General features: G+C 44.8%; 1 protein-coding gene across 1 annotated transcript in view; it reads right to left on the bottom strand.

Annotated features, from left to right (window-relative positions):
* The window catches only part of CCDC85C (coiled-coil domain containing 85C), a 112,180-nt gene that overhangs the window by 21,578 nt on the left and 62,933 nt on the right, over positions 1-27,669 (bottom strand). Inside the window, exons 2-3 of the mRNA XM_086750062.1 lie at positions 22,808-22,884; positions 6,366-6,470 (exon numbers count right to left, since the gene is read on the bottom strand). Of these exons, the coding sequence (XP_086606188.1) occupies positions 6,366-6,470; positions 22,808-22,884 (182 nt within the window). The remainder of the gene's footprint in view (positions 1-6,365; positions 6,471-22,807; positions 22,885-27,669) is intronic.

The following is a 27,669-nucleotide window of genomic DNA, read 5'->3' as shown; positions in this document are numbered from 1 at the left end:
CCCTGTGCCTGGGGCGGGCTTCGTGCAGCACAGCGAGGGGCTGCGGGCTCCGTGTTGGCGGTGGCAGGGTTGCTGTGCTGTGCAAGGACACCTCAGGGCCACACTGAGATCCCCGGTGCTTCGGGTGACTTTGCAGGGGCATCAATGCCCAGAGGGCTCCCCTGGCTCTTCTGGGTGCATCTCCTGGGCATGACGATGGGAACAGTGGTCTCTGGACATTTCAAATTTTATTTTTAAAGTCAGGTTGGCTTTAAGAAGCCAATCCAGTTCTCCTCCCTGAGTGGAACAGATTTACTCCCAGGCAGGCTGAGAAGGCACTAGCAGACTTTCTCTGGGTCCCCCAGTGAGACCCGAGACCAGGCTTGGGCCACAGCCATCTCTCCTTGCCTACGTCAGGCTGGCACAGGGGCCAACTTGGTCATTCCTCTGCAGGGAGCTGAGGGAAAGATACTGAATCACCTTCTCACTTTTCTTCTGCCTTAACCCTTGTATCGAAGAGGACGTCTCCATCCACCATCTTTCCAGGCAGAAGGAAGAGATGGGACTGTCCCTGGGGCTGGGATTTAGCTACTACGTGCCCTCATATCACCTCCTCTCACCACCACTCTCACAGGCTCAGGAGACAGCCAGCACGTCAGCCAAGGATTCTCTTATCATCCCCTCCCACCCTAGCTAACGGCTTCTCTTTACACCTACAGACCACAAACATTTGGGTTTGTTTTTATAATAGTGTGCCTGCCATCTGGCAAAAGGAAATAGGCTTCTCGCAAGTATTTCTGCAACACAGAGCTACGAAAGGCAGCTGGTTGTGACTGTGGTGGGAATCAAGGGAAGGAGCCAAAGAAGCCAGCACTGCAGCTGGACAGCCAGAGCCATCTCCAAGGCTTTGCATCCTGCATGAAACAGGCACTGGAGAAAAATGCAATGAGAGGCAGTGCTGGGAAGCCAGGAACTCAGCGGTCCTCTCAGTCAAGTGCTCTCTGCTACATAACCACACTTGTCCTGCTTCTTTGCATTTTCCTATGGACCTCACTGGCTTTAGAGTAGATTTAGGGAAGAAAATGGAATTGTCTCTTCCCAGCCTGGCCTGTCATCTAAACCAGACTCCTGAGAGATGCAGCTTTGAATACTCTAATGGAAATCTCACTTTTTTCCACAAATACTTATTGTAGCCCCTAGGGACACATATAAAGGCTGGGCAATGGCACCGTCACCACTGTCTTCTCAGAAGAGGGAGCTTTGCTCAGTCCTCTACTCCTCCTCAGTAGACCTTACTTGCAGGTGCTTTCCCCAGGGACTCCCATCTCTGGACCCTAGAGGAGCACAGGTCCATTCCTTCAGCCACCACCTGCAGCACCCGGAGACACGTCCTCCCGCACCTGGCCGTGGACTGCTGGGACCTCCTGCTCCTCAGCAAGGGGCCACACAGAAAACCACCACAATACAAATGCAGTACAAAATCTTAAGGAAGGGGAAGATGATACTTATTTTAACCTAAAAGATTTCTCTAATGTGTCACTCACACCTGCACACCTACAAACTCACACTCATGCATTCACCAAAAGGTAGATGTCCATGTGGCGTGGTCAGGGTCCGTGTGCGATACAGAGGACAAGGGACACACACTAGCAAGTCCTATCACCAGCTCTGGCATCCTTCCTCATTGACAGCAAAGAACTGGGCTTTGGACACATTTTTCACATGCTTTAGGAGTCAATGGTTACTACAGGCTGATCTTTATCTCAGTGTCTTGCTTACTCACCACCCATAAGCCCTAGGAAAGCTGCTGCCTGTTGTCTCCTTTCCCTCATTTTGGGCACCTTATCTATCCTTCCTTTTGGAACCACAGGAAGCGCAATGGCACATCGCGGTATAACCTTGCTCCCATTATCAGGGATGGCCTTCTAGTGATGAGCCATCTGTGCTGCAGCCTTATCACAGCACAAACCTCCTGGTCCTGACATGAACCACAAATCCTGCAGTGTTTACCCATTTGTTTGCTGTAAGTTGTGTCTTTGGTCATCAGCAAGGACCATCCCTGCATCCCTTGCTCTAGTGTTCCTGGTGGTGTTTCCACAGACGCTTTTCTCCTCACACTCCGTCCACATTAACCTTAGTATTTCCATTACAAACTTCTACAGTTACTTCCACCAAAGGCAGGATTCCTAATATAAATCACATGAATGATGCTAGTAAATTTTAAGTCTAAGCCAGCCAGGCTAGCTCCGACTGCTAGTAAGAGGCCAGTTCACATTTAATGGTGTTTTATGCCAATGTGGATCAATGGCTCCTCCAGGCAGCTGACTTACAAGCTTCTCAAGGTGAAGGTACCTCCAACCATAGGAACGTAAGCAGCCCTCAGGCCACCTTCCCATGCCTGGGCATGAGACGTGCCTGGGGCACAGCCACAGGGCAGCAGGCAGGAACATGAAGGTCTGCAGGGACCTTGTGTCCATGTGGGCAGCCAGAGCACCCAAGAAGAGACCAAAGGGAGCAGAGAAGAGAGACAGGCTAGCTCTGGGCCATGCCTCAGCCACTGCATTCATCATCAGCTGTGCTACATGGGCCTCGAATGCTCCACAAGTCAGCAGCTGAGATTCCACCTCTTAGAAAATGAATTGCTGAAACATGACTATTCATAACAAAATAAGAGCCTTACCACTGTGGATAGGGGATTTCCTTTAGCCAATGTCAGAAACACAACTCAGCAATCATTAGATGTGACCAAAGGTTAAGCACTACGTAGGGCAGCTTTATGGAGAGATCTGAGAGCTGACACCAAGTGTGGACAACTCCATCTCCCAGTCTTCACTCATCATTCGATTAATGCTGGAGAAAGCCTATGAAAGAAACAAGTGAACTCCCCAGCAACGCTATACTGTTCCAAAAATTAAACATTGCCTTTTAGCGTCCACCCTTGGAGGATTCTGGAGCACTTAGTGCTATTTAGCTTAGTGATAAAGAACTGCCTGAAAATCATGCTCTGCAATGGGTATTTCCCACCCAAGTCCTTCAAGGGAAATACTGAGGCACAGAGAGGTGAAAAGAAGGTACACACGTTTGCAGCAGAAGAGTCCCCCCAAGTGTGGCAGGCACGGCTCCCAGTCCTGATTCACAGCACTGCACTGACAGGGCTTTTCCTCCCCCTGCAATGGCAGTTATCCAAAACAGCTGTTATTCTCCTAAAACTCTCGGTGATACTGAAATGTCATTTCCACCTCACTAACCAGAGGTGAGACCATATGACCAGACAATCCAGAGTCCTTGGACAATGCCAACAAACAAGACTGAAAGTCAGTAACTCCCACCTGGTACTGTTAAACACCAGAAAAGTTCTGAGCTGGAAGAGTTTTCAGGAGAGACTGAGCACCATCTTCTCTGGCACTCCAGTCACATATCTGGGACTCCCCAACATTACTACTCCAACAGCTTCCTGCAGTAAATCAGAGGGCTACTAATCTGAGTGCAGTAACTCATCCCAAGTGCTGCCGCATCCACGTGGAGGAGTCACAAAAGGAGCACATGCAGTGCAGGTAAGACACGAATGCAACACGGTTGAAAAAATCTGTTCTAGCTACCCTGGAGCTAGACACACTAACACTGGGCTAGCAAATGCAAGCGCAAGCCCTCTAAGGATGCTTTGGGATCTTTTCTATTGCTGACAGCCATACACCAGGCTGGCCACTGGCTCCTCAGCAGTGCACTGCTTACAGGTACCTCAGAGTCAGCTCCCATGCTCGGGACAACATCTGACTTAAGGCTGAGCACATCTGGAGGCTGCTGGTGATGGGAAAGATTGAGCCAGCCCAAGCAGCTTGCTCTGGAGCCTGCCCCTCTCATCCCAGTGGAATGGCAGGTCCCACAGGGAGCTGCTTGTTGCCACTTCCTCTCATGCCTCTCTCAAGAATCCGAGCCCGAGGGAATTGCTCTTATTTCCCAAAGGACACAGGGAGCCTCTGGTACACCATGAGATGATTGTGGTTTGCAGTTCCCAGGGCTGAGGAGCTTGACCAGCCTGCTACCAGTTCAAGCTAACATACATGTCACACCTTCCCTTGCAATGGCCAGGGGCTTGTAGGTCAGAACTAACCCCCTGCAACTGCTTTTCCTGGACATTTGGCAACCACTGCAGACCACAGAGAAAATCTATAATTCACCACCTGCACGATACACCACTGACTAAACAGTGTACAGATTGCAATTATGAGCGTCTCTCGATTCCGCGTCTTGAGCGTGCACCAGTGTCCACAATCCAGGATCCATTAGAAACACGAAACTGCTTCATTAACTGAGGTGCATCAGGGCCGCGGAAAGCTGGAGTGATGCCTATGTGCAAAGAGTGTGACAGTGAGGGATGTGCTGAGGAACTTTCCCAAAGAGCTACACAGGCAGTGGAGACAATGAAACCCTGAACGGATGTGACAGCTTTGGAGCCGACACCAATTGTCCATCACTCACCCACGTGAGGCCTGTGCAGGCACAAAGAGGAACGATTTCTCACACACTCATGCCTGCTGTCAAAAAAAAAGGCTGTAGAGAGAGGCAGGTATGTCTAACTGTCCACTTTCTGGGAGCTGCCTGAGACATTCAAAGACATCTGCATGAATCTGTGATCGTTCTCCTTCGTCACAAAACCAATATAACATGTCAAGCCACAAACCAAAAGGATTTTGGTAGGAATAAGTAAATAAAGGGCTATGTAAGTATTGCAGGCGATGTAGATTTGGATTCAGAGCTGGTTTTGGTTTTTCTCTATCATCTTCCCACAAAGAAGGCAGAACATAGCCAGGGTGACAGACGAAGGTGAGTGTCACGCAGCACCCTGGCCTCTCCATTAAACACCAGGTGCCATCTCTTCCTTAAGGAAGGAGGGAAAGCAGGGACAAGTGGCTGGGAAGGGCTCCAGCAGGCAGCACCATCTGCCGCCAGCCCTCGTGCAGCCCCGGTGAGCTGCGGGGGCCGATGCTCTGGCAGAGAAGTCTCCTGCCAGCTCCCGGCCCAGGCACAGCTCCTCTGCAGAAAGCTGCTGGCCAGATCCCAGCGTGACCCACAACATCAACATAAAACCGTCTGTAGCGGTGCTCCTCGGGGCAACCAGCACAGGCTGACTGGGTGTCCCCACCTGAAACCAAGCTGGGGATCAAAAGCCTGAGCACCAGGGAAGCGAAGAAAAATCCCCAACACCATAAGGCACCGGCATAGCCAGACAAACATCTCCAGGCTACTATCCCTCTGCCTTCCTTATAAAGTCTCCTGACTTTATATATGGGGCATAAAGTTAGAAATGTGGATATTCAGCCATAGTCATCCATTTCATTTGCATGGTTTTGTCCCTTTTTTTTTGGCTGGAGGGTCTCCATCCATCCTCCAGCACAGCAGGGATAGAAAGGGGCTCTGCTTTCACACTGGAGTTTTATTTATGCCAATTTTCTTATATTATTATTACCCCCTTTTTCACAGCTCTAAGAGGCACACTGAATCTACAGAATGACTTTGACCCAAGCAGGAAGCCACTGTACAGCTCCTAGAGCACCTGCGGCTCTGCTGCCCAGTGTCCTGGACAGATAGCAGGAGACGCGGGACGGCAGGGAGGTCCCCTGGCTGTGCCAACATCAGGCTTTTGCTCATGTTCACAATGCTCACAGCCCACTCCAGGGCTCCCTGGCTGCTTCTACACTTTTCCTGCAATCTGGAAAACGAAGCAAATGTAGTGTCTCAGGCAGTCAGGCAAACATCTGGAAGACAATGATCTGGCAGGGCTCGGCCTCCTCGACCACGCCTGGCACACCAGTGCAGGAGGGGTCCTGGCACAGCAGCAGGGTACCCATCTTTCACAAGGGGCTTTAATCAAGATTCTTCTGTTGCTTGAGAAGAAGTAACACAGGCAAATCTTAGGAAACAAAAACCTCACTTGTGATACAAAAAAACCTGCAATGAAAGTCCTAGGAACTTAATGGCTAAAGCAATCCCGATCATGCACTGCTAGACACCCGGTAAACCATCTTTCGCCTCATTCACAACCAATTTTTTCACAGCAGGCATAGAGGTCATTTACAAAGAAGGAGTTGCAGGTATAAAAAGACTCGCCCTCGCTTTAAAAGCTGAGCAACAGTGACCACCAGTTAACCAAAAAAAACCTTTGCTGGGAAGTTGATGATCCAAACTCAAGTAAAGATCAATGGTTCCAGTGGCTCCTCATCCTCCCAACAGCTGCAGGTTTCAGCTGCAGATTTGCACCCCCCGGTTTCAGGGTGAATTCTCTGCTGGGAGAGCTTCCCCGTAATTTTCACATGCCCCCCTCCAGCCATGCCCACTTACAGGGAAACCCATGGCTCACTCTGCACAGGTAAGGAAATGTCTCTTACGTTTTGCAGGGCGTCTTGATACTGCGGCAGTGACGAGAGCTGTGACTCAGAGTGGTACGGGGACAACCCTTTCCTCAGAGTCCTCAGGTCCCCTGTGCCAGTCTGCTGCAAAGACAAAAGAAAACAGGACAGTCCGTATTAACAAGAAGAAGGAAAGCTGTGCCCCTTCTGCTGTATTCGCTTTTCCCATGACCGCTTCTGTCCCATGACCTGCTCCCATTGCTTCTCCCTGCAACAGCAGTGACAGTGAACATATTGTAATAAAATCTTTTTTTCCATGCCCATATCGGGAGAAAACATTTGGAAGCAGTTGCAGGTGAACCATTCAAGGTCTGCTCCATTAAGTGATGCTGCAAGAAGGCATTTTAATTTTACCTAAGTTCCTACATGTTCGTTAAAAACATTTGTTAAGATGCAAGTGAAAAAATATTTTTGAGATTTCAGACGAAATCAAAATCGGCAAAAGAAATCCACCAGGAGACATTTTCTGGATTTTTCTTTTTAAAACAGCATAGGCTATTCCAATCACCTGCATGTGGAAAGCAACGAGAGTTTGTAAACAGTGCTACCCTGATCCACCTAAGCTTGCAAAATGTGTGTGACCGGAACAGTTTCTGGTTATAAATTTGCATGCACTCACAGCTCTTAAACAAAGTCAAATAAATAAAGGTAGCCTATACGACCCTGTAAACCAACAAATGCGATCAATAGTTGGTGTTCAAAGGGAGAAGCAGCACTGGGTGTTGAGAATACTGAAAAACCTCCCTGTGACAAAGACTCTGCCTCACGTTAGGAGTTCTCTCTCTGTGATTCTGAAACGGGACAGTCCTAGAAAGAGAAGACTTTCTCATTTACAAAAGTACACCCATAAAAAGCCAATAAACAAGCAGTCAAAATCAAAGGTGTGGGAGAAGGTTACATCTTTTTATTACCGATAAACATCCTCATTAACTTTTCATATTTTTAAGAGTATCAAGCAGTGCACTGTCCCCTATTTTAAAGCTATAAAATCATGACCTTTTAGATTTTTATGCTCCATTAAGACTTTTGACTTGCATTCGCTGCAGAAATGATGTTTTCTACTTCAAAAGAACTAAAGAAAAGCCACTGGTGCAATAAAATTTAACAAGAAATCTCATAAATCAGCTCAACTGTATATAAAAACCCCTCAGTAACTCCAAAGGTCTGACCATAACCGAGACTTTGGGGGCTGTGGCCGAGCACAGATCTCTGGAAATACGGAAAACTCATTTGCATTTCTTGCTCCCATTTAGCAGAGAAATATAGGTGCGTTCAGAGTGGATACATCATTTCCTAAGTGTCAGAAACATTTTACTGTAGCTACATGGCCTGTTTTAGGACATGCTCAGCTTTGGTTTTATTTCAAAATGTTGTCTTCTTAGGTTAAAACATCTCATGTGACCCAGTGCTTTCACAACCATTCTGGCGCACTCACCCTATCAACTTTCCTTTTACAAGCTGTGAAGAGAAGGGCAGTTTTCAAAAAAGCCATCACGAGAAATGGATGCTGGTCATGTATCACCCAATCTGCTGGGAACTCTTGTGCCTCACACAGAGTCAAGTGACATGGAATGACTTCAGCATATTGGATGTCTGGGATTCCCTTGAATTTACAAGGTGGCATCAGAGAAGATCGTGGCCTATATTTCTTTCGCATTTCACAGCAGAGAGTCAGAGACAGAAAGATATGATAGAGATAACTCCTTCTGAAGCTAAAAAGCAACTACTGCAAAACTGAGTTTCCTCCACCATGCCTGGGAGGTATACACTTTCAAAGGAAGGTTAGCAGGTCACAAAGGAAGATGACAAGAAGACTCTTTGTTTATTGGCACCGTCCCAGGCGTGTGATGTGCAGGGGTCTCTTGGTGGTTATCCTGAAAGGATTTTACCGCGGCTGGTTACACTTCCCCTGCCCTGCTGTGTGCAACTTCTTCTTCCCTATTGTAAGTGCACAGGGGGACAGAAACCTCCTGGAGAGATCCCGACACTCTGCCACCCACTCTTCAGTTTCTCAGCTCAGGAGCTCATGTACCCTTCCCTGACGTCTGTGACAAACAGACAGTTGCACAGTCAAGGCAAAAGAAGAATAAAATAGCAGAGTGAAAATGTGAGCTTGTAGCTTTGTGCTAGAGACCCCAGAGGTCACAGATCTCCTCGAAGGCTCTGCTCCAGAAGGATGTGCACTGCCTGGCCGGTGTTCAGAGGCCCTGGGTTGCTCAAACTTTCGCAAACCGCGTGGAGACTTGCAAGAATGCCACGTGCTTATAGGGCACCAGGAGTGTAGAAACAGGCACGAGAAAGAAAGGTTTGGTGGACATTTGCCTCCCGCTGTCTTTCCCCCAAATCTGAATGGGTTGGTCTGCATTAGATGGAGCATGTTTTTCATCACCCTACAGCTTGTCCTCATAGAAAGTCAAAAAGTCTCACCCACCAAAGGAAGTAAGGCAACCAGACCTCAGCCTAGTCAACACACAATATCCTACTGCTGTGGCTAAAAGCACATTAGTTAAAATTTATTTAATTTAACCGCCCTATGCCCCTGCCTGGAGCAAGAGTCTGCATTAATTTCAATTTGGTGCAAACGGGTTGAAATTGTGTTGGTAAATATACAGATACAGACAGAACTCTGCTCTAACAAGTGTTGATAATGGATTAGTTCTATTGCTTTTTTTAAGCAAATCCCATTTAAGACAGTGCCCTAGTGTGTGATAAAACTATTGTCAGGTTGTTTCAGTGACTGCTGATTATGAATCTGAACTAATGCATTCAATTTGATGGAAAGATTCCCACTGAGTTCAATGAACATCAAAACAAGCTCTTAATTAAAGAAAGGAAAAAGGGAAAAAAATAAAACTAAAAGAAGAAGAAAATAAAAGATATCTAAGAAATAAAAATGCTGAACAGAGATCTATCCAGAAGAGGAATGAGCTGTCTGGGGCATTGAGTGGGTTTGGTAGAGCAAGAAGAATCTTCATCTGCCATTACTTAAAACGCATCCATGTTGGAGACGGCCAAAGAATCACTTTTTCCTACCACTGTCTGTCATAAAGCCAGTTCCTTTCACAAACGCTCTACTCAATCCAATTTTCCTTCTATATTTACTAGAATTTTTTTTTCAGTACTGTAATTATTTTTTACAACAGCTTACCAATCACAGTTCTGCACTATATATTTTCCTTGCACTAAAAGCAAATGTCTATTTCTTCACCATAGGAGGAAAACTGCTTTTTCTTCCTTTTTTAAATTAAAAAGGTGCAGTGACAAGTATTTATCAGACCTCCCTAAACATTAACACATTCATTGGGCTTTGCTGTCTATGTTAGAGCTAACCAGGAAAAGAAAGTGTATCCCTCATTAAAAAGCAATATGACTAATGATGCATCAGAATGAGTAGCCATTACTCCACTTAAACCTAAATTAAAAATCCTGGTATTTGCATTGTCAATTCACTCACAAAATGAAATCTCTTATTACCTTACCCAATTTTCATTACTGAGATGTAAGTGGATCCCAAATTGCTTTTCTAGTCAGAATGGCATTTTGAAAGCACAATCCCTGCTCATCTGTGTTCATCATCGTTGTTGGAAATTATCCCAAATAATGGGCAACACGTCTATAATAAACTACCCTTCAGGTAAAATCACTTCACATTTCCAGAGTTTCAAGGAATTTACAAGCAAAAATCATTTTCACCTGAACTAAAACTCCATGGGAGAGAGCTGGTTTGACTGAACTTCTATTGGGAATGTTTTCTAAGCGGAGGAGGAGACAGAGGGAGGGACACAGAAAAGGAGACCAACAGAGAGCTGAGGAGACTCATAGTCCGTCTTTACTAAACTTGAGCAAACTTACAACTTGCATAGCCTGAAATACACTTGTCCCCAGCAAATGCCAACAACTGGCCGTTGACTACTCTGAAACAGCTCTTGCTCTTTTACTGCGAATTTTTTTTCCAAAATTAGTTTCATTCAAATGTTAAAAAAAAAAGGTTAAAAAAAAAAAATGGAAAAGATTCGCCTTCAGCACAAACCGATGCTACACACGGCCAATGCTGACAGCTCCACAATGGTCACTCAGACACAATAACTCTTCATTATTTGGAAATAATGACATGACATTTATTGCTAAATTTTTCAACTAGGTAGAACTTGGAGTGACCTCAGCAGATACTGCTCTCAGACCAAAGCCCGAGATCTTTGTCAGCCCTGTTACGAAAGAAACGGACACAGACATGCCCCTCCGGGCAGGGTAGGAAGTTCTGCCTTCTCATATCAGTGAGAAGAGAACAAGACCAACAACTGAGGTTTTTAGTAAAAATGGACTGCAAACCCAACTTTTTCTTTGTCTAGAAAATAGAAGCGATTTGATTATGAACATGGCTGGAAAGTGGTAAGTATTTTCCATAAAAAATAACGCATCATTTTAAATACATTAGATAGAAAATGAAGTCTTGGTGCTCACCAAAGTCTAAAATTACATTTTTAAAAACATCAGCAAACACTTGTTCCTATCAAAGCTTTCTATCCTGCTAGCAGGGAGAAGAAATGGTGGCCTCTGACTTTTTGACCTGATGTGCTGAGTGATTCAATTTGAAAATAACACAAATAACACAAGAAGATGGATGGTGTTTGTGGTATTTTAAGGTCAAAGTACTAAGAAAAAACATTTATTTTCCTTTCCATTTCTGTCCAGTAAAGTCAGATTAGTGCAGTGGCCATGTTGAACCAACTGTGAAGATAAAGTGTTGAAAACTTAAAGACAAGTTAGACAAATCATCTTTTCTGTTATCCTTCAGTGTTACTTCTGTTGGAAGGGAGAAAAAAGAAGACAAGGATTTAATTCCAAGGCACTGTGATGTAACAAAACAGACCATTCTTAGAAATTAAATAGAGACAGAAATCTACTTGACAGATATTTCTCAGCATTTATGAAAGACATTAACAAAAAAAACCCAAAACGATTTCAATTAGAATTATGTGCTGAAGTGACCGAGGAAAATTAAAAAGCAGCACTGTCAGCTTCCAGTAATTCATGAATTAGCATTCAAAACAGAGTTGTTACATAAGTTGCCTTTAATTGAAAACACTATTTTCTCCTTTCATGTAAGTTGGAACAGCTGAAGGCTGAGCAGAGGTTAAAAAAAAAAAATCATAAATGATCAGTTTGAGCCTGTGCCCTTTGGAAATAGTAAAGCCTTTAAAAAGAGTCACAGTTTCCCTTCTCCTCACGGGCTACGGGGTTACCTTGGAGCCATTTGGGTGTTTACACATGGGTATCCCATGCCTGAGTGTATCCAAGGCACCTACGGAATCTTGGCAGATGTGAAGAAGAGCCGCCAGAGACCCACATCCTCCTGGTGTGTGGCAGGAGGCAGGAGGGACAGCCCTGGTGGCACCTGAGGACTACGTCTGAGCACCTGAGATGCTGCTTTCCTCATGTCTTCGTAACTCATTTGTAACCTCCTGTATTGTGAAAGCTTCCTCTCCTGGTCCACGTTCTGTTTTGTTTTTTTTTTTAAAAAAAAAGCACCAACTTGCAGGCCAGGAGTCCTACAAAGCCCCTTTTTGTTCATGTCTGGTGGGATCCCTTTATAAAGGGATGGAAAAATGTGTCCAGAATGAAGAGAAGAATCAAGCATACGTGAGTCACCAACAGCAGACTTCCCACAGGACTGTCATTGCAGAGGCTTTGTAATAATCAGCTTCGTTTTCCTACAACGCAGACCCACTGGCACTAAGCTCAAGAGACAGCAGATTACACACTGCGCTACTTAAATTTATTAGTATTATATCTATTATTCACTTAACATTCGAAGAAATTATGTATGTTAACATGAAGTGCAACTAGATAGAAAGGAACACTGCGACAAACTCAGTAATGGCAATAGAAGGTACCCTTATTGACACCAGTTTCTTTGGATAAATGAATATGCCACACCATCACCCAGCCCTCAGAGACAAGCAATTTCCTTTTTTTTTTGTGTGTCACTCCACTCTTTTACAAAGCACAGGATTTCCTTTAGCTGTCACTTAAATATCAGGGTGAACCCAGTCCTTAGCAATAGGGCAAGGGCATCCCATCCTGATCATCTAAGCCCATAAGGATTTGGGCTTATAATTTAGGTAATTCTCTATACTAAAAAAAAAGTGCCTATATGAAAAAAACATCATTCATATTTCATCTTCTAGTTTTACCCCATAAAGCTTGGATGTTAGATGGAAACCTCTGCTGAGACCTTGGCTTTTGATTATATATGTTTGTGAAGAGAAAAAGGAGGAAGTTTTTATTTCAGTCCACTGGGTCAGGCTGCCTTCATCTTTATGGACTCTTGTCCTGCCCATTACCTGAATTACTTGCCTGTCACAGTAATATAAACTCTTAAACCTACCGGCAACAATTTTCTAAACCATAATTGTTCCAGTAATTGAAACTGCCTCAATTTTGACACTCAACAATCCATTGTTTGTAACTGGGTAATTAAATGGAAGGTTTAGTTCAAAATCTTTTCCTGTTATTTCCCACAGCAATTTAGCTAAAAGTACCAACTTATCTTCAGGTAGGTAAATGGCTTTGATTTGAAGTTGGTCAAAACTCAGATGTTACTAAACAATGCCTTTTGCACAACTGTAGGAGGGAAATAAAAAATAATTAGGGGCATATTTAATACATTCAGACGATTAAAAAATTGAAATCAACAACATTAGCATGCGAAAGAACAAGCATTCAGAGCCCCAACCAACCAGCAGCAATATTAAAAGGCAGCCCCCAGATCCAAGCAGCTCTTTGTGGATGCATTAGCTCTCTCTACCTTATTGAAATTTCGTGGCAAGCTGTTCCAGTCAGCCAGCTAGAAGGGAACAGAAGAACACTATGCATTTGGAAACTTAACAGAAAAATGTTATTTTATCATCTTGGAAAAAACTCCATTGTTGCCACAGATGACCAAAATAAGCCAGTTTTACACGCAGCACTCAACAAGATAATATTATCATTTGGACTTCAATTCCTTTTCCCATAATGAATGAAGTCTTGCAGAACCCATTCTTATCTGCATAGCCATTAGAATCTTACTGTCCCGACTGAGAGCATGATGGCCCCACAAACAGTTGATTAAGCTTGATTGCCTTACTCTTATTCACCACCGCAGATATTTTACCCTACCCACAGAGTTCAACGACACTATCAGAACACATCCCTCTGCAAGAACCACCTGGCCCAAGATGTCCTTAGTTAGTCCCGCAGAACAGCAATATTTTGCTGAGGTAAAGTAAAGCAGAAACGCATCTCAAATAATGTGAAGGAGATGCTGCAAAGCGCCTGCCTTGCGCAGGGCAATGGCCCCGGCTTCTCATGACCTCAGGACCACACATGAGTGGCCCTTTCAGGCGCCCTTGTGCCCCAGTGAACATCCCCTATCACCCGACCTTACACAAAGATTTCCTCCTTGTCTCATTAATCCATGTTTTAGGGTCTCATGCACCAGGAAGTTGAGGGATGGGCAATTTCACTGTGTGAAGCTAGCAAATAATTGAATTAAGGTTCAGTAATTGCAGTTATCACCACAAGACATATTCAAGCAAAAATAAGCTCAGCAAAGCATATATCTGACTTTAAGTATATGTGAAGAGTCCCATTAGCTTCAACAGCGTTTATCAGGCAAGCTGGAAATTACACACATGAGAGTGCAATAAAAAAATCAACGTATTTGATTTTGAAAGAACTCTGCAAATAAGAAAAAAAAAATTAAGGGATGAGATTAAAACTATTTAACATCTTCCATGTCATGTAATAATACAAGCTTTCTGTATCAGGAGAGATTAAATTCCTTTACACTGGTTCATATCCCAGTTGTACATGCAGCGCATCCAGGGATCATTCCTTAGACTGGTGACAAAGGCTTGAAAGGATGATGCTCTGCCAAGACACCGACTCTCCTAATTCCCTCTCCAGTATTCAGCCAGCAGGTCACAAGCACAACCTCAGCCAGCTTCATCAGTAAAGCCATTTTCAGTTGTTCACGTGGAATTGGAAATAGTCCGACCCTGAGAATGAGGTGCACAGCCCCTGTACAGCAGCAGCACAGGGAGCTGTAAGGATGGGTTTGGATGTTGTGCCCTGGCTGGATCTCAGCCATTCGCAAACACAATGCAGGAACGAGCATCCCCACTTGTGCCTATGCTCTGACTTTCCCCTCATATCATGAGCTGCATTCATACAAGCTGGAGGGGCAAAGCAGCAGATTTCATCTGGCTGCAATGGTGACAGCTGGAATTCTCTATTGTCAGGAGAGCTAACACTTTGGGAAAGGCTTAATAAATAGCTGGAGACAGTCAGTAAGGGGCTTAGAAGATTTTGCTGTGTAAAATCACTCCTGGAAAAATATTTTATTAGTATCTCAGTGGGGTACAGGAAATAAAAGCAGTGCAAGTTTCAAACCTCTCCATTCTCTGTAGCAACAGAGGTAGGGAACTTTAGTATACTGCTAATATTCAAGAGTTTCTGTATTTTTTTCCTCTTGTTTTAGATCAGCAGAGAAAGATCAACCCCGTAACTCATGGGAGACTCAGATAATCAGCTGAAACCAAATTGCAGTATATAATTATAATCACACAACTGGCAGGCTTTGCTCAAGCAAGAATATGGGCTGGCACAGCTGAAATTCAAGCAATGCAGCCTATAACCCAAATAGAAATGTAGCTCAATAGTTAACAAAGCCAAATGGAGCTATAACCATCGACATTCGGTGTAGCCCCTCTGTGGTCTCTGGCTTCTATGCATGCAATGAGTTTAGGAGTCTCAGACTAATGGAGCTCATACGTGGCTCATTAGCACCAAAACCAGTCTCTTCATTAGGGATGTCAATGAAGAAGCTAAGGAATGCTGTCCCAGTTCCACCAGGCAAGTGGATGTGGATGTAGTATTAAGCACACAAATAAACACACTGGACCATCCCCTGGAGAGACCTTTCATTTTCTTCTGTCAACTGCACTCCAGGCAAGGTCAAAGGGAACCACCGTGCCTCCTCCCAGCCACAGCAACACCTCTGGGGCTGCCTTCAAGGCACTCCCCATGTCCCATAAAACGATGGGAGCTGGGAATGAAGGCAAAGACCTGAATCCTCTTCTCATAAGTCAGAAAAGCTCCCTTGTAGGCTTGAACTAACCAAGCCAGCCGAGGGCTCTGCTGACCTTCTCTCTCTCCTTCTGAACACTGCTCAGGGCGGGATGGACACTCAGGCCCCTCTCTTCTGGAGCACCACTCAGACGTTCAAAGCTCTCTGCTGAACCAGGACTCAAATAGTCAGGAAGAATCAGTTCCAACCAGTCTTAACTTTTATGAGATGGTTTGAATATTCTTTAACAGTCTCCTATAAAGATTTAGACTTGCATTTTTTGGCTTCATGAAAAGCAAAACAAACCTGAAAATGTTATCACAAACTTACAGTTTTCAGTAAAGTCTCTTTTTCTTTCAAAAGCAATGAATGATTTACATCTTTCCCCAAGTTGTTTTCAGATATCAGACACTGATTTCTTCTTGAGCTGGTCTTGAATTTCGCATTGAACTTAATGCAAAAATCTGGTTTTAAGCCTCTGCAGCTATTACTTAGTTTCCTCTCAAAACATTTTTCATTTCTTCTCAAATGGACCGATCACTGAGAACCTGTGTACTTCGAACCTCTCCGCATGTTACAAAGACACAAAATGCTGCTTCTTCATAGCCTGATCTAAATGCAATTAAGAGCTTTTTCCCTGACCCTGTCCTCATATAGAGAAAAAAGTGGAAATTATTACAAAGCTGGTTAAGCATAGGATATGACTAATCCCACATTTCACAGCTGGAGGTTAAACTGAGCTTCATTAAACCCAATGTTCTTGCTTACCCACAACAGAAACAAATGGGGCATAGCAGAGCTTTGTGTGTGTGCATCTCTCACACACTCATACTCTTACGCAGAAATTCAGCTCCAGTCCTTCAAAAATTTTGAGTTAAGTTGCAAGAAATTATATGATTGTCTCAAATTCCCAAGATTCAATAAATGCTGTATGTCTACCTGTTATTCAACTTCAGGATTCAGAACTTCTTGAACTATATTTCCTAGAGTTTTGGGGAACTCTATTTGTATGTCCCAGGTGACATTCTCATAAAATTCCCTGATTCCACAAGTGACAACCCTCAGAACACACAGTACACCACCAAGCTTTCAGTATAAGTTGCAAAAACTCATTTCTGTCATTGATCTTGCTTTTTAGACTTGCTCCTCCCCATGAATGGGAGGTGAATACTGAGAGAATATTTATTTTGGTAGGTAGCAGCCCAAGACCCTTATGTCCAAAGTCAACAGAAGGAACTTCATTGTCTTAAAGGGCTTGAAAGTATTTTGGATGCAAGTCTGAGACATGTTTGAACTGCTCTTATAAAACCAGACATCTCTTTTTTGGGGGGAGGGGGGGAAATTTATTCAATAAATACATATTGTTTACTTAAATCTGAAGTCCGCTTATTTGATAGCAAATTGGTCAGATCAGCCTTGTCATTTTAATTCATAAAAGGAGGAGGTGAAATGAAACACAGCTGGACTTAGCTTAGTCTTGTATGCTATGTTTTCTTGAGGCTTATGCTGCCATGGCTAAAGAAGCTACATTTGGGTGATTCTGTTAATATTTTTTGCACTTACGCATGGAAGCAATGCAATGCAATTAGAGGCCTAAATCAAAGTTTGGAGACTGGTCTCATGAAAGGTCTCACGAGAGGAGGTCTCATGAAAATCTGGCTCTGCATGAGCTGTACTTCAAAAAGCATAGAGTCTCACCATTGACCTGAAAAGGAATATTTGGATAAGGTCCCAAATATTCATCTCCTTTTTGATTAGTTAAAATTAATATGCAGCTAAACATTTAAACAGTGCATAAAAATGGTAATATAGCAACCTAGGGCATGTCCCCTTCAGTATTCTGAATTTAAATGTAGAGACCAAAAGTACTGGAAAGCTTTCATGTCTGAGTTCCTCTCTATTACAAAAAAAAAATCCAATTTCCCTTGTGAGATCTTAAATTAAAGCAATTGTACTTATCCTTCTCATACACAAATAGTAGGTGGACTTTGGGGAAATAAGCCAGGTTTGTAATTTTGTTCCACTTGTGGTGAGCACGTGCAATGCTCCTGGCCTGAGTCATCGCCTCACAACAAAACTCCAGCCACAGTTGAAGGAGAGGCCCAAATGTTAAGGCCCTTTAGCAACTCTGAGAGCCAAGAGGCAACTCCAGAAGCAGGAACTGTTAATGGCAGACTTTTGGCACAAAAGCAACTGATAATAAAACAACAGAGGAAATTGCACGCCGACTCTCCTGGAGCCAGCCAGAACATAGTGGGCAATTTCTTTTTCTCCTCTGTCCTCTGCTCTTCAGGAAGAGATCAAGCCCTCTGCTGAACGGCATTTACATCTTTGTCCTTTGCAGTACTAACGATTCACATGCTGTTTTCAATCCTGGGGTCCAGTTTTTTCCCCCTCATTCTCAGAACAATATGCTAGAAACTGCCTGCTGAGTGCATGTTTGTGCCAAGTTCACATTTGCCTAAGAAGAATTGATGTAGCCTGTAGACACCCTGACTGTGGAAGCTCCTAGCTCAAAAACCTCAGCTCTGTTTTAACAGCAGTGTTTACAGGCATCATTTACTATCATTTTACTATCTGTACAGCTGCAGCCTTCTTTTAATTCAAGCTAAGCATGCAGTTTCTTTCTTAAAAAAGCACAGTTTTCAAGACCTTCCAGGGGTGCTCTGAAGATCTTCCACGGATACTCTAAATCCCAATCAGCTAGTAGGCAGATACTGAAATGCTGTGAAATGCTGGTAATACTGAAGTCTATTTTGAGTTTTAATTAAATACTCTAATGTTCCTCATAAATCCCAAGGGCTGTCCACTCCCTACCCTAGAGAAGAATTGTTTGTATTTCTGCTCTGCACCAGGCAACTCAAAATTTTCCCTGAAAGATGCACCGGGATTTCGTTGTCAAACGTCCAGTTATTCAGAGTCTTGCCTGCCCAATACAGCTGCTCTTTTCAAAACTGGGCTTTTCGAAACAAAGTTGTGCAACGTGCCCTGGGCACCTTTTGAGTAGAAGAATGCCTCTGGCATTCCTGTTCTGAAGGGAAAAGCCAGACACAGCTCAGCAGACACTGTAAACCAAAGGATGTCCCAGCAGCCAGGTCATGGTGCACAGGACTCAGTTATGAGAAGAGAGAACAGAGTAATGAGGTCACAAAGCCTACAAACTTCAGTTTTAGTTAAAAGTGTCCAATCCTTGCCATTGTACAGAATGCGCTAAAAATGTAAAATAATGTGCAAGAATGGCCAGAAGCGTGTCACTGTTATTATCTCAAAAATGTATGCATTAGTTATAAAACTAACCAGAACTGACCTCTGGAGCTCCTGAAGCTCATAAAGACAGGTTTCTCTAAGGTTGAGGGGAAAGAGTGTAATTACAAATTCATTTTTAGTTTAAGGGGCAGTGTGAGGTGGCTTAAGGGGTCTATTTTCTACTTGGACACTTTCAGCTCAGAGGAATGGAAAGCAAACATGGTTTCCCATCTCAGGGGTTACACCTTAACAATATGGAAGGTACCCTCACCTAGTCAACCAGACACTGTGAAAGAGCGATTAACACCAGCTCTCCCAGGCACTCCCCACAAGGACACAGAGGAAAAACAGGACTTCTCCCACATGATGTTGCATAGTTTAATTGCATGCGCACAGCAGAACTTAGTGCACTTCTTCCCTAGAGAATTTGAGACTATAAAAGCAATGTCTGTGAAGCTCTCCAAAGCCAACACCCAACATTCCTCAGAGCTTACATTCATCTTTACACCTCAACTAAAACTTCCAGAAACGAGCTACTCTGGTGAGAAAGGCTGACAGTGTCAACCCCAGGACACTGAGGTCCCTACCCGCAGGGTCTTTGCCACTGTGGTTATACCACAGACACCTACCAGCACCGGTGAGCAGGCATTGAGGGGCCTTTTCTGGTAGCAGCATTCGCTACAGCATCTCCCCAACCCATATAAACTGGGGCAACAAAAGGTGTGTGTTGTTAGAATTGCTGCCAGGGATTTTGCCAGCACAGCGACGCCATCCAAGAGCATGACTCTCCATTTAATACGGCCATGTCAGCAAAACATTACAGTGTAAACCTGAGTCAAAGAAAGGCAGAAAACTGGAGTTGTTTCTCCTCAGAGAAGGACAATGGGAAGAGTGATGGTTACTGATAGGTTAGCAATGTCAGAAGCAGCTCTTTCCCCAACTTGAAATACACATCTCCTTCCCCAGAAAGCAAAAGAAGTCAAAACAAACAAAAAAATCCATATACAGCTATCATAAATAACATCCACTTCTCCATTTACTTTCCTCCCGCTGCAAAGTGTAGCTTGTGAGATGGTACTTCTTGACCTCCCAAGGGGAGGAAAAGCTCTCTCCATTCGTCTGTTCAAATGAGTCACCAGAGAAAGAGAAGTGTGAATCCCACCACGCCTGTGCTGCACATAGTACGTACAGCACAGAGCAGCTGCCTCGGCATGGGCTGGAGAGTTCTCGCGTCTCCCACTGAGATTTTATTTCAAAGTGCTGATGAAGAAAGGAGATGTCGGGAAGCAGGAGAAAAAGTGCAGGCTGGGGACCCCTGCACCAACGTAATTCCATGCCTGAAGGTGGTACAAAGACACCACCTCTCAGCATAGCTTCACAGCCCAGATGCCGAAGAAGATAAAGCAACAAATCTCGCTCAGGATGCATCAGCTAGCAAAGGGGCATTGTGTCACCTGCCACTGTAATACAAATCCTCCCATAAAGCCTGCAATATCGTTTGCAGCACCGGCCTTCTTGGGTTTCTCTGGATGAAGCACTATTTCAGCTCTATGTTTAGCACTTGGAGAGCAGCCAGGAAGACTTCCATAACCACCACTGATTTGTTAATCCCTTAATGCACAGGCACTGTTTGTTACTTAGGACGTCAGGTTTCATCGCTCCTCAGCATGCTGGTGATAGAACTTCTTGACACCAGCCTGCAAATATTATTGCAATGTCAATACTCCCAGGGAGAAAGCCAAGCCGAGTTAAAATGTGACCTTACTGTTGACAAGCCAGTTTGGCATTGTAGAGTTCAAACAGCCAGGATCACCTGGAAACTTTAAAAACAGGAGGAAGTTTGCCAGGATTCTTTTTTAGTAGAGTCTTATCCCAAGATCCGCATGGTAACAGCTAAACACTTTCCAATCAGATGAAGCCAGTAACAATACAGTAAGTGGATTATACTTTTCCAGGAAAGTGCTGGGAGCAATGTGTACGTACGCATGCGAGTTTGTGCCTGTACAGATTTTCCTCATCTTTCTCATTGAAAGAGAAAAGATTCAAATTTAGGTTTGTAATACAACAGATTTGGAGGTGATGCAGCTCAGTATTCCCGGGGAGTTCACCCAGACTATGGTAGCTTCAACAGTTGTCCTGTTGCCCTAAGGAGAGCTGTCTCCCTGCTTACGATAAAAAGAGGTATTTCTAAAATAGGTTGGATCCTGGTCTTTTTGGAGGGCCGTTAAGACATCTCACAGGGGCAGCACAGAACGTCACAGCCAGGCTGGCATCAGTGCCTGCTGCTGCTGGGGAGGCGGCTGGTCTTCTCCAGAGCACAGAGCTGCTTTAAGATCGCTTCCCTCCCTCCTGGATTCAAGCATTTGTAGTGACACAGCCTGAAAGGTAAGGACACCTGAGGAGAGTTGTGTATGCGGAGGAAAAGGCACAGCCTTCCCACCCAGGGCAGCACGAAGGTGGAGGGCTGATGCATGGGGCTGCTCCAGGCTTATGCACCCCGAGACTAACTGGACTTCATCCTCCCAATGCAATAAGCCCAGGCAGCTATTCAGCCCCTATTAATTTACCGCCCATTAATTACCAACAACTTTTTTTTGACCTCATAAGGCAGATCCAACAGAGTAATGTGCTCGGCTGCGGTAGGACAAAGCTGGGCCAAGGGCACATCGAGCTGGTCCCAGAATCCATGCGCATCCCAACGGCCCACGCACAGCCCATCTGCTTATCAATAGCTCCAATTAAACAGTCTTGGGGTTCTGACCGCCACCAGCTCACTCACGGGTTGGAAGAAAGACAGAGGGAGTTAAAATTAAATTAGCAATTGATTAATGCATGAAGCCACTCGGTAGCTGTCAAGTTGAGTGCCCTTCTGGGGTTTTAACCCTGCGGTGCCCTGTGAGTTTTGTTCCATGGCTAGCAGTGCCAACAAGTACTCTGGAAATCTGGGGTAATCTTTTAAAAAAGCTCACAATCATGTCGAAGTACATATTCCAGTAAAAATAAGGTTTGACAAAATTATTTTATTGAAATTTCAGTAAGCATAGATACTTTCTTTTTTTTTTTTTTTAACAGGAATGTTTTAGAAACCTGTGATCCTGGAACAGTCTATTTTCAGACTTGGTGAAATGCAAAGAACAGCACAACATAAACTATTTTTTTAAAATAATTAGGAGGGGTTTTTTATTTCCGGTCTTTATAATTGGAAAGAATCTGGAATAAAATGACTGTGAAAGTCACTGCTTGCAGTAAGAAGCAAAGTATAGAAAAAAATCTTTAAAATGCCAGCGAGGTAGAACATACAACAGCAAAAGGATGCAAAGAACAAGAGAAAAAGGGTAGCTCTTCTGATGGTCTAAACAGACAGAGTTTCACCGGATTCAGCAAAGCTGCCCTTGTTTACACCAAGTGCTGTGTTTTATAGGGGATCCAGGGGACAAACCAGACAGAACGACTGTTTTCTTCCCACTCCTTGATATTGCTATATACGGACAGATGAGCACCAGCAGTGATCAAAAGCCCTGTGGCACGTGGGGTAGACTTTGAAGGGTAGATGCAAGCAAGAAGTGCGAGTTTAGAGAGGCTTGTCTGGCTGTAAGCAAGATCTCAAATAAAAGCTGAGAGCCAGCACTGCACAAAACTATTCCCAAGGCTGTCCTTTCACTACAGCCTCCTCTTCCAACAAGATAAAAGTCAATGCAAATGGGCAAGCAAGATAAAATCCTACAGCAAGGGCACAGGTAGTGCTGGACCCTCTCAGCATCCCCAAGAGCAGCAGTGGATCAAGGTGTTCTTCAGGGAGGCATTAATGCATCTCTAAAACACACACAGACACTAACAGAGGGTTTACTTTTTTTTTTCTCTCTCTCTTCTTTTTTTTTTTTTTTTTAACAAAAGGAGACTAAATTCTACCAGTGGGAGGTTGATATGAAAAGACCATTATGCTCTTCCCCTGGTAGGCTGTCCACCGAAAGCCCTTGTGCATTCACGTGGGCAGTCAGACACAACTATAGGGAAACAGGAGAAGCAAGCCACATTAATATCTATTAGGCAATAAAAAACCTACCTGGGAAAGAAGTTTGTTGTCATCCTCCAGCAGCTTCACTTTTGTTTCAAGTTGCCTGATATAGTTGGAAGACGAATCTTTAGGAAAAGAGAAAAAATACGTTTAAGCTTCTTATGGTACAGGCAAGTACTATCAGACAGCGATATGTTTTCCCACTCTGTGTAAGGTAAATTTGGGAAAGACCTAATGAATAAAACTCCCAACGTATAGGTTGAGGAGGGGACTCTGCCAAAAGCTTTTTTCACTGAAAAGCTGAGATTCAGCAACAGCAATATCTTCTGTGAATCCATATCAGTGCCACCAGGTTGGGGGTTGGGGGGTACAGAAGGAAAGTAAAGTTGAAATATTGCATTTCATAATTTTATAAAAGTAATTTCCTAGCCTTGAAAGCCATTATCAGTCATCTAAAATGCAACAAAATACTCAACAACAGAACAAGATGTTTCCTTTTAGGCTTGAATAAACAATCCCTCCACACACGTGCCTTTTTCTTTCAAAACCAAATGAAAAACCTCACAAAAATAAGCTGCTGGCACAGCTCTACCAGGAGGTCACCGCCACAACTCCCGGTGCTGTAAAAGGGGAAGACGTGTATGCAGAAGGGCGCAGAGCTGCAGCGGGCACCCCGCCCGACGCACACAACACGTGCCTACCCAGGACAGCTGCTTTTTCTAGTGGAAGCACGTGACACTAAACAGAGAAACACCAGGACAATAAAAACCAGAATACTCTCACATAAAACGGTAATATTCAACCTGAAGGAATGCAATGGCCAGCTTAGCAGCACAGTAAGACAGCAACACCAGATAGGGTGACCTGGCGGAGAAGATAACTTGCTGGAGAGCTCTGTGGGTGGGTTACCGCTTTCCAAGACATCTGGTTTTTGTTTTGAAACGTGCTTTGAAGCAACACATTTGCAAATTTCACAGGGAAGAAAACAAAGGGACCTGGGAAAACCTTTTCTTCATTTTCATTATAGCTTAGCAGTTTGCAATAGTTCCTTCCATCCACCTGGATCTTTGCAAAATTCCTCCTCCACTTGTAATTTTGGTAGCAAAGGCCATGAGTTTTTGCAGCAGGAGGAAGAGTTTTGCAGCTTAAGCATATGAAAAAAGCCAAACACTTTCCACACTGCTAAAAGGGTTCTGCAAAATGGAATTATATTTTTTTCTAGTATTATTTATTACAGCATGACTGCAAAAGCCACTATTCAACCACAGGACTTCTCACCGAGCGTGAATTGCCGAGGAACGGGGCGTTAATGCAACTGCACTGATGCCGGTTGGCGTGTGTTGCCAACTGCCAGGACCCTTCAGGATCAGCCCCGCCACGGTTAGCCAGCACCACTGATTGCGTCTCCGCACACAGGAACGCACGCCCGTGCACATGGGCAAGGCTGAGGCTGGCTCTGCGCTAACGGCTTACCTTCGCCTTGGCAGTAGGCGCCAAACGCGCTCAGCACAAGCCTGAACGCCGTTTCTTGGCCACTCTGGGGGCAGTTTAGCAGAAGAGCTAGCATGCAAGCTACAGCTAATCACTGAGAGTGCTTTGACCATTCAAGAGAAAAATTGGAATATGCTGGAAAAAGTGCTGCCATAGACAAGTGCCAAACAGCACATAAAGGAACAGCAGGACGGAGCGGAGTCAAGTGCCCATCTAAAGCACAAACACTCTCGGAGGAAACATGCTCACTTTTTTATTTGGATTGTGCTTTGTCCAAACCCAGAAAATCCAAACAAGTCCTCATGAGAAAGGTTAAGAAGACACTGTAGGAAGCTTTGTAAGTTCAGTGAACGGTTAAGTGGTGGTAAGGTTCACAGCAACATCACCTTCAGCTGCAGGGACCACAAACTCTCTCTGCCCAACAACAACAACCCCAATGTGGGCAGAGTCACCAGGCCAGAGCAGAGGACAAACCAAGTAGGTTATGAATCAATCCATAGCACCTTCCCTGGAAAGGCCTCGTGCCAACAGCATCATGAATTCAGTCATGCATATCAGAAGGTGGAATGTATAATGCTGCAGAAGATTGGTGTTTAAGTCAGCAAGATTTCAGCATCATCTTGAACAACTTGCTGAATTAGTAATGAACCTGTTCTCCAGCAGGGTGGGAGGGGAGTTGGACATTCTTAAATACAAAGCCAGGAGGACAATGGATCCTTTGGTCTGACCTCCTCTGTGCCCCAGGCCACCACACTTTGTTAACTTACTCCTGAATTCAGACCAGCACTACCCATTTGGCTAAACAGTTCCCAGAACAGTCTCCAGCTCTGTCTGAAGACAACCAGAGACTCCATCATTTCCACTGTGTGCTGGATACAACAGCCTCCATCAGTAGATCTGGTCAGATAAGGTGTCCTTCACCAGGACCGCATGCTGCCAGGGCAGCAGCAGAGCTGAGTGCCTCTACACAATGAATGCAGTGATCCTGACACAGCAGGTCCTGATTTTTATCTCAAAGTATCTGGGCATTCTAAGCAGCTTCAAAGCAGCTTCAAGGAAGCATTCAAAGCGGTGTCAAAGGAGAGGCTCAATCCACATCTGCCTGGGAATCAGCGATGTGCCTCCAGACAGAGCACAGTCCCTGTGTGCACAAACTGCACTGACAGCAACACTTGCATAAACGAGTGTAAAAATCCTAGATAATGCTAAAGAAGATCTCGCTGTGATGCCAGTAACAGACACAGGCTCCACTAGAACCACAGCACTGACTGGACCTGTTGCCCATCAGCACTCCAAGCCTGTTTCCCAAGTGGCAGGGAGCCTGCTGTATGCAGCCCCCGCCTCACCATTCCACTCTCTTATCACTACTGAGGCTTATACTGTGGACCGCCACACTACACCTTGTGCAAACAGCAAATAATAATAATAATAAAAACTTATAGGAACTATTTCTGATGCAAACAAGCCCTTTCTCACAGTTCTGTGCCCACAGAGGGCAGGGAGGTCCTCTCCAGCAGCACAGTGGGAAGTTACCCCAGGTGAAGGCAGGCAACCTGAACCTCCTGAGCAACCTCTTCAACATGTGCCTGTGGTGGGTTCCAGCACTGCTAACAGCTACAGAAAATTAAGGTTAAGCGGACGAATGGTGACATAGAAGCTGTTGTGTTCAGGCCCTGAATGCTACAAGGAGTAACTGGTTGGCTGATGGAAAGAACACAGCATGGCTGCCAAATAAAAGGAAATGGAGAGAGAATTATTTCCTCCCTCGGTTTCCCTTCCCTTGAAATAAAAAGGGTGCTCCTTGGGAATGCAAGCCCTGCATCCCCAGGAGCCAATGCACATCACAGCTACCCCCAGTCCTGAAAGATGGCTCTGAGATTTGCTAGAATTCTTCAAACACGACTGCTCAACCCCAAACCATGTCCAATGTCTACTCTCAGACAAAAAAAAAACACCTCACAGCAACATAAATTATATGGAGAAGAAAAAAAGAAAAAAGCAAATGAGCTGTTTTGTCAGCAGAAGATGCTTCATCTCAAGCAAAGGCTGAGAGACAGAGCTCAGAACCATCATCATCCTCACTGTGCCCTCAGAGATGAATTACCTCCATCTTCTGGGCCTGCCTGTGCTGAGGTAGGTGCCAGATGAGCCATTTGCATCTTGATCTCAGGTTTAAAAAATCCCATAACTCTCATGACAGCAGGCAGTAACACTGCTGGGATGAGCAGCAAAACCCGAGACTGGGTCTCTCCCACGTTAGATCAAGAAACACATTCCCAACATTTTTCTGCCTCTGACCTTCCTCTTATCAGTGAGTTTCCCTCCTTTCCTGCCTCCCCCAGAGCCATGGAGCAACGATGGCCCCGCTGACCCATCCAGGAGAGGCAGTAGAGCTGGATCACTGACAGCTCAGACCCTCTTGTGCCCTTCATTAGAAATTAAAGGAATGGTCCTCGTTGCCTTGCCAAAGCCTGCCTCCAGCTGTGAGGAATGCTCCACCTTCACCAACCCAAACACACTCTCCTTGGTGGCACGAGCAGCTCCCAGACCTGGATGCTGGGGTGTACCCCCAGCACACCTGCCCAGCCACCACCTCGGATCACAGTCCACCCACACCCACTGGTGCCTTGCCAGTGACCTGACACCTTGTCCTATGCTGGCTGGACAGCCATGCAGTTGGCTCTGCAGAGTGGCACGCTGAAGGGGAGGTACAGTATCAGGGAAGCAGACATGGATGGTGGGCAAGGACAGGTGGTCAAGGATAAGCTTTTTGGGAGAATGCTCTGGCACTCGGTGCTGCCTGGGATGCCAGTGGGGCCAACATCCTCCTCCAGTTACTCCTCGGGGCCGCGAGCATCAGCTGCATTAGCAATGGGTGCCGTAGTGGACCAGAGAGCACCTAAGTGAAGGAATTTCCCATCAGAACATCTCACGTCCCACCTAACACCCCCCCGTCACAGCCATCACACTTGGTGCAGAAGAAGTTGGGGAGAGAGCCGGCGTGATGCCCTGCCAGGCTTCTACCCACAACAGCAAAATGGACGAAAACCATAATCACCATCACTCACTTGTACAATGTAAATGCATCAAGCTAAATCGTTCACAGAGCCGTAAAATCTGAAGTCTCGTTTCTTTACAAAGCCTTTGAAAAACTAATTGGATATAGCTCCGCACATTATCTCCACGAGAGGTAGAAGAGTCGCATTCCAGCCCAGGAAGGAGCATTACTGTTATTATCCACCCTCCTCAAGATTTACTGCCTTAAAAAATACACTCCATCTAGAATGGGGTGTAATTCAACTTGGATATAATCTAGCTGAGTAACTTTTCTGCACATAGATAAACCACTTAATACTCATTACAGCTAAATTGAGGCAAGACAAATCACTCTACCTTGTTTTACCTCAATGGCCTCTGAG

Source organism: Chlamydotis macqueenii, chromosome 5, assembly GCF_036417535.1.
Source record: "Chlamydotis macqueenii isolate bChlMac1 chromosome 5, bChlMac1.mat, whole genome shotgun sequence".
NCBI lineage: Eukaryota > Metazoa > Chordata > Aves > Otidiformes > Otididae > Chlamydotis > Chlamydotis macqueenii.
Note: the sequence above shows the minus strand (reverse complement) of the source record. Positions and strands in the feature narration are given on the sequence as shown.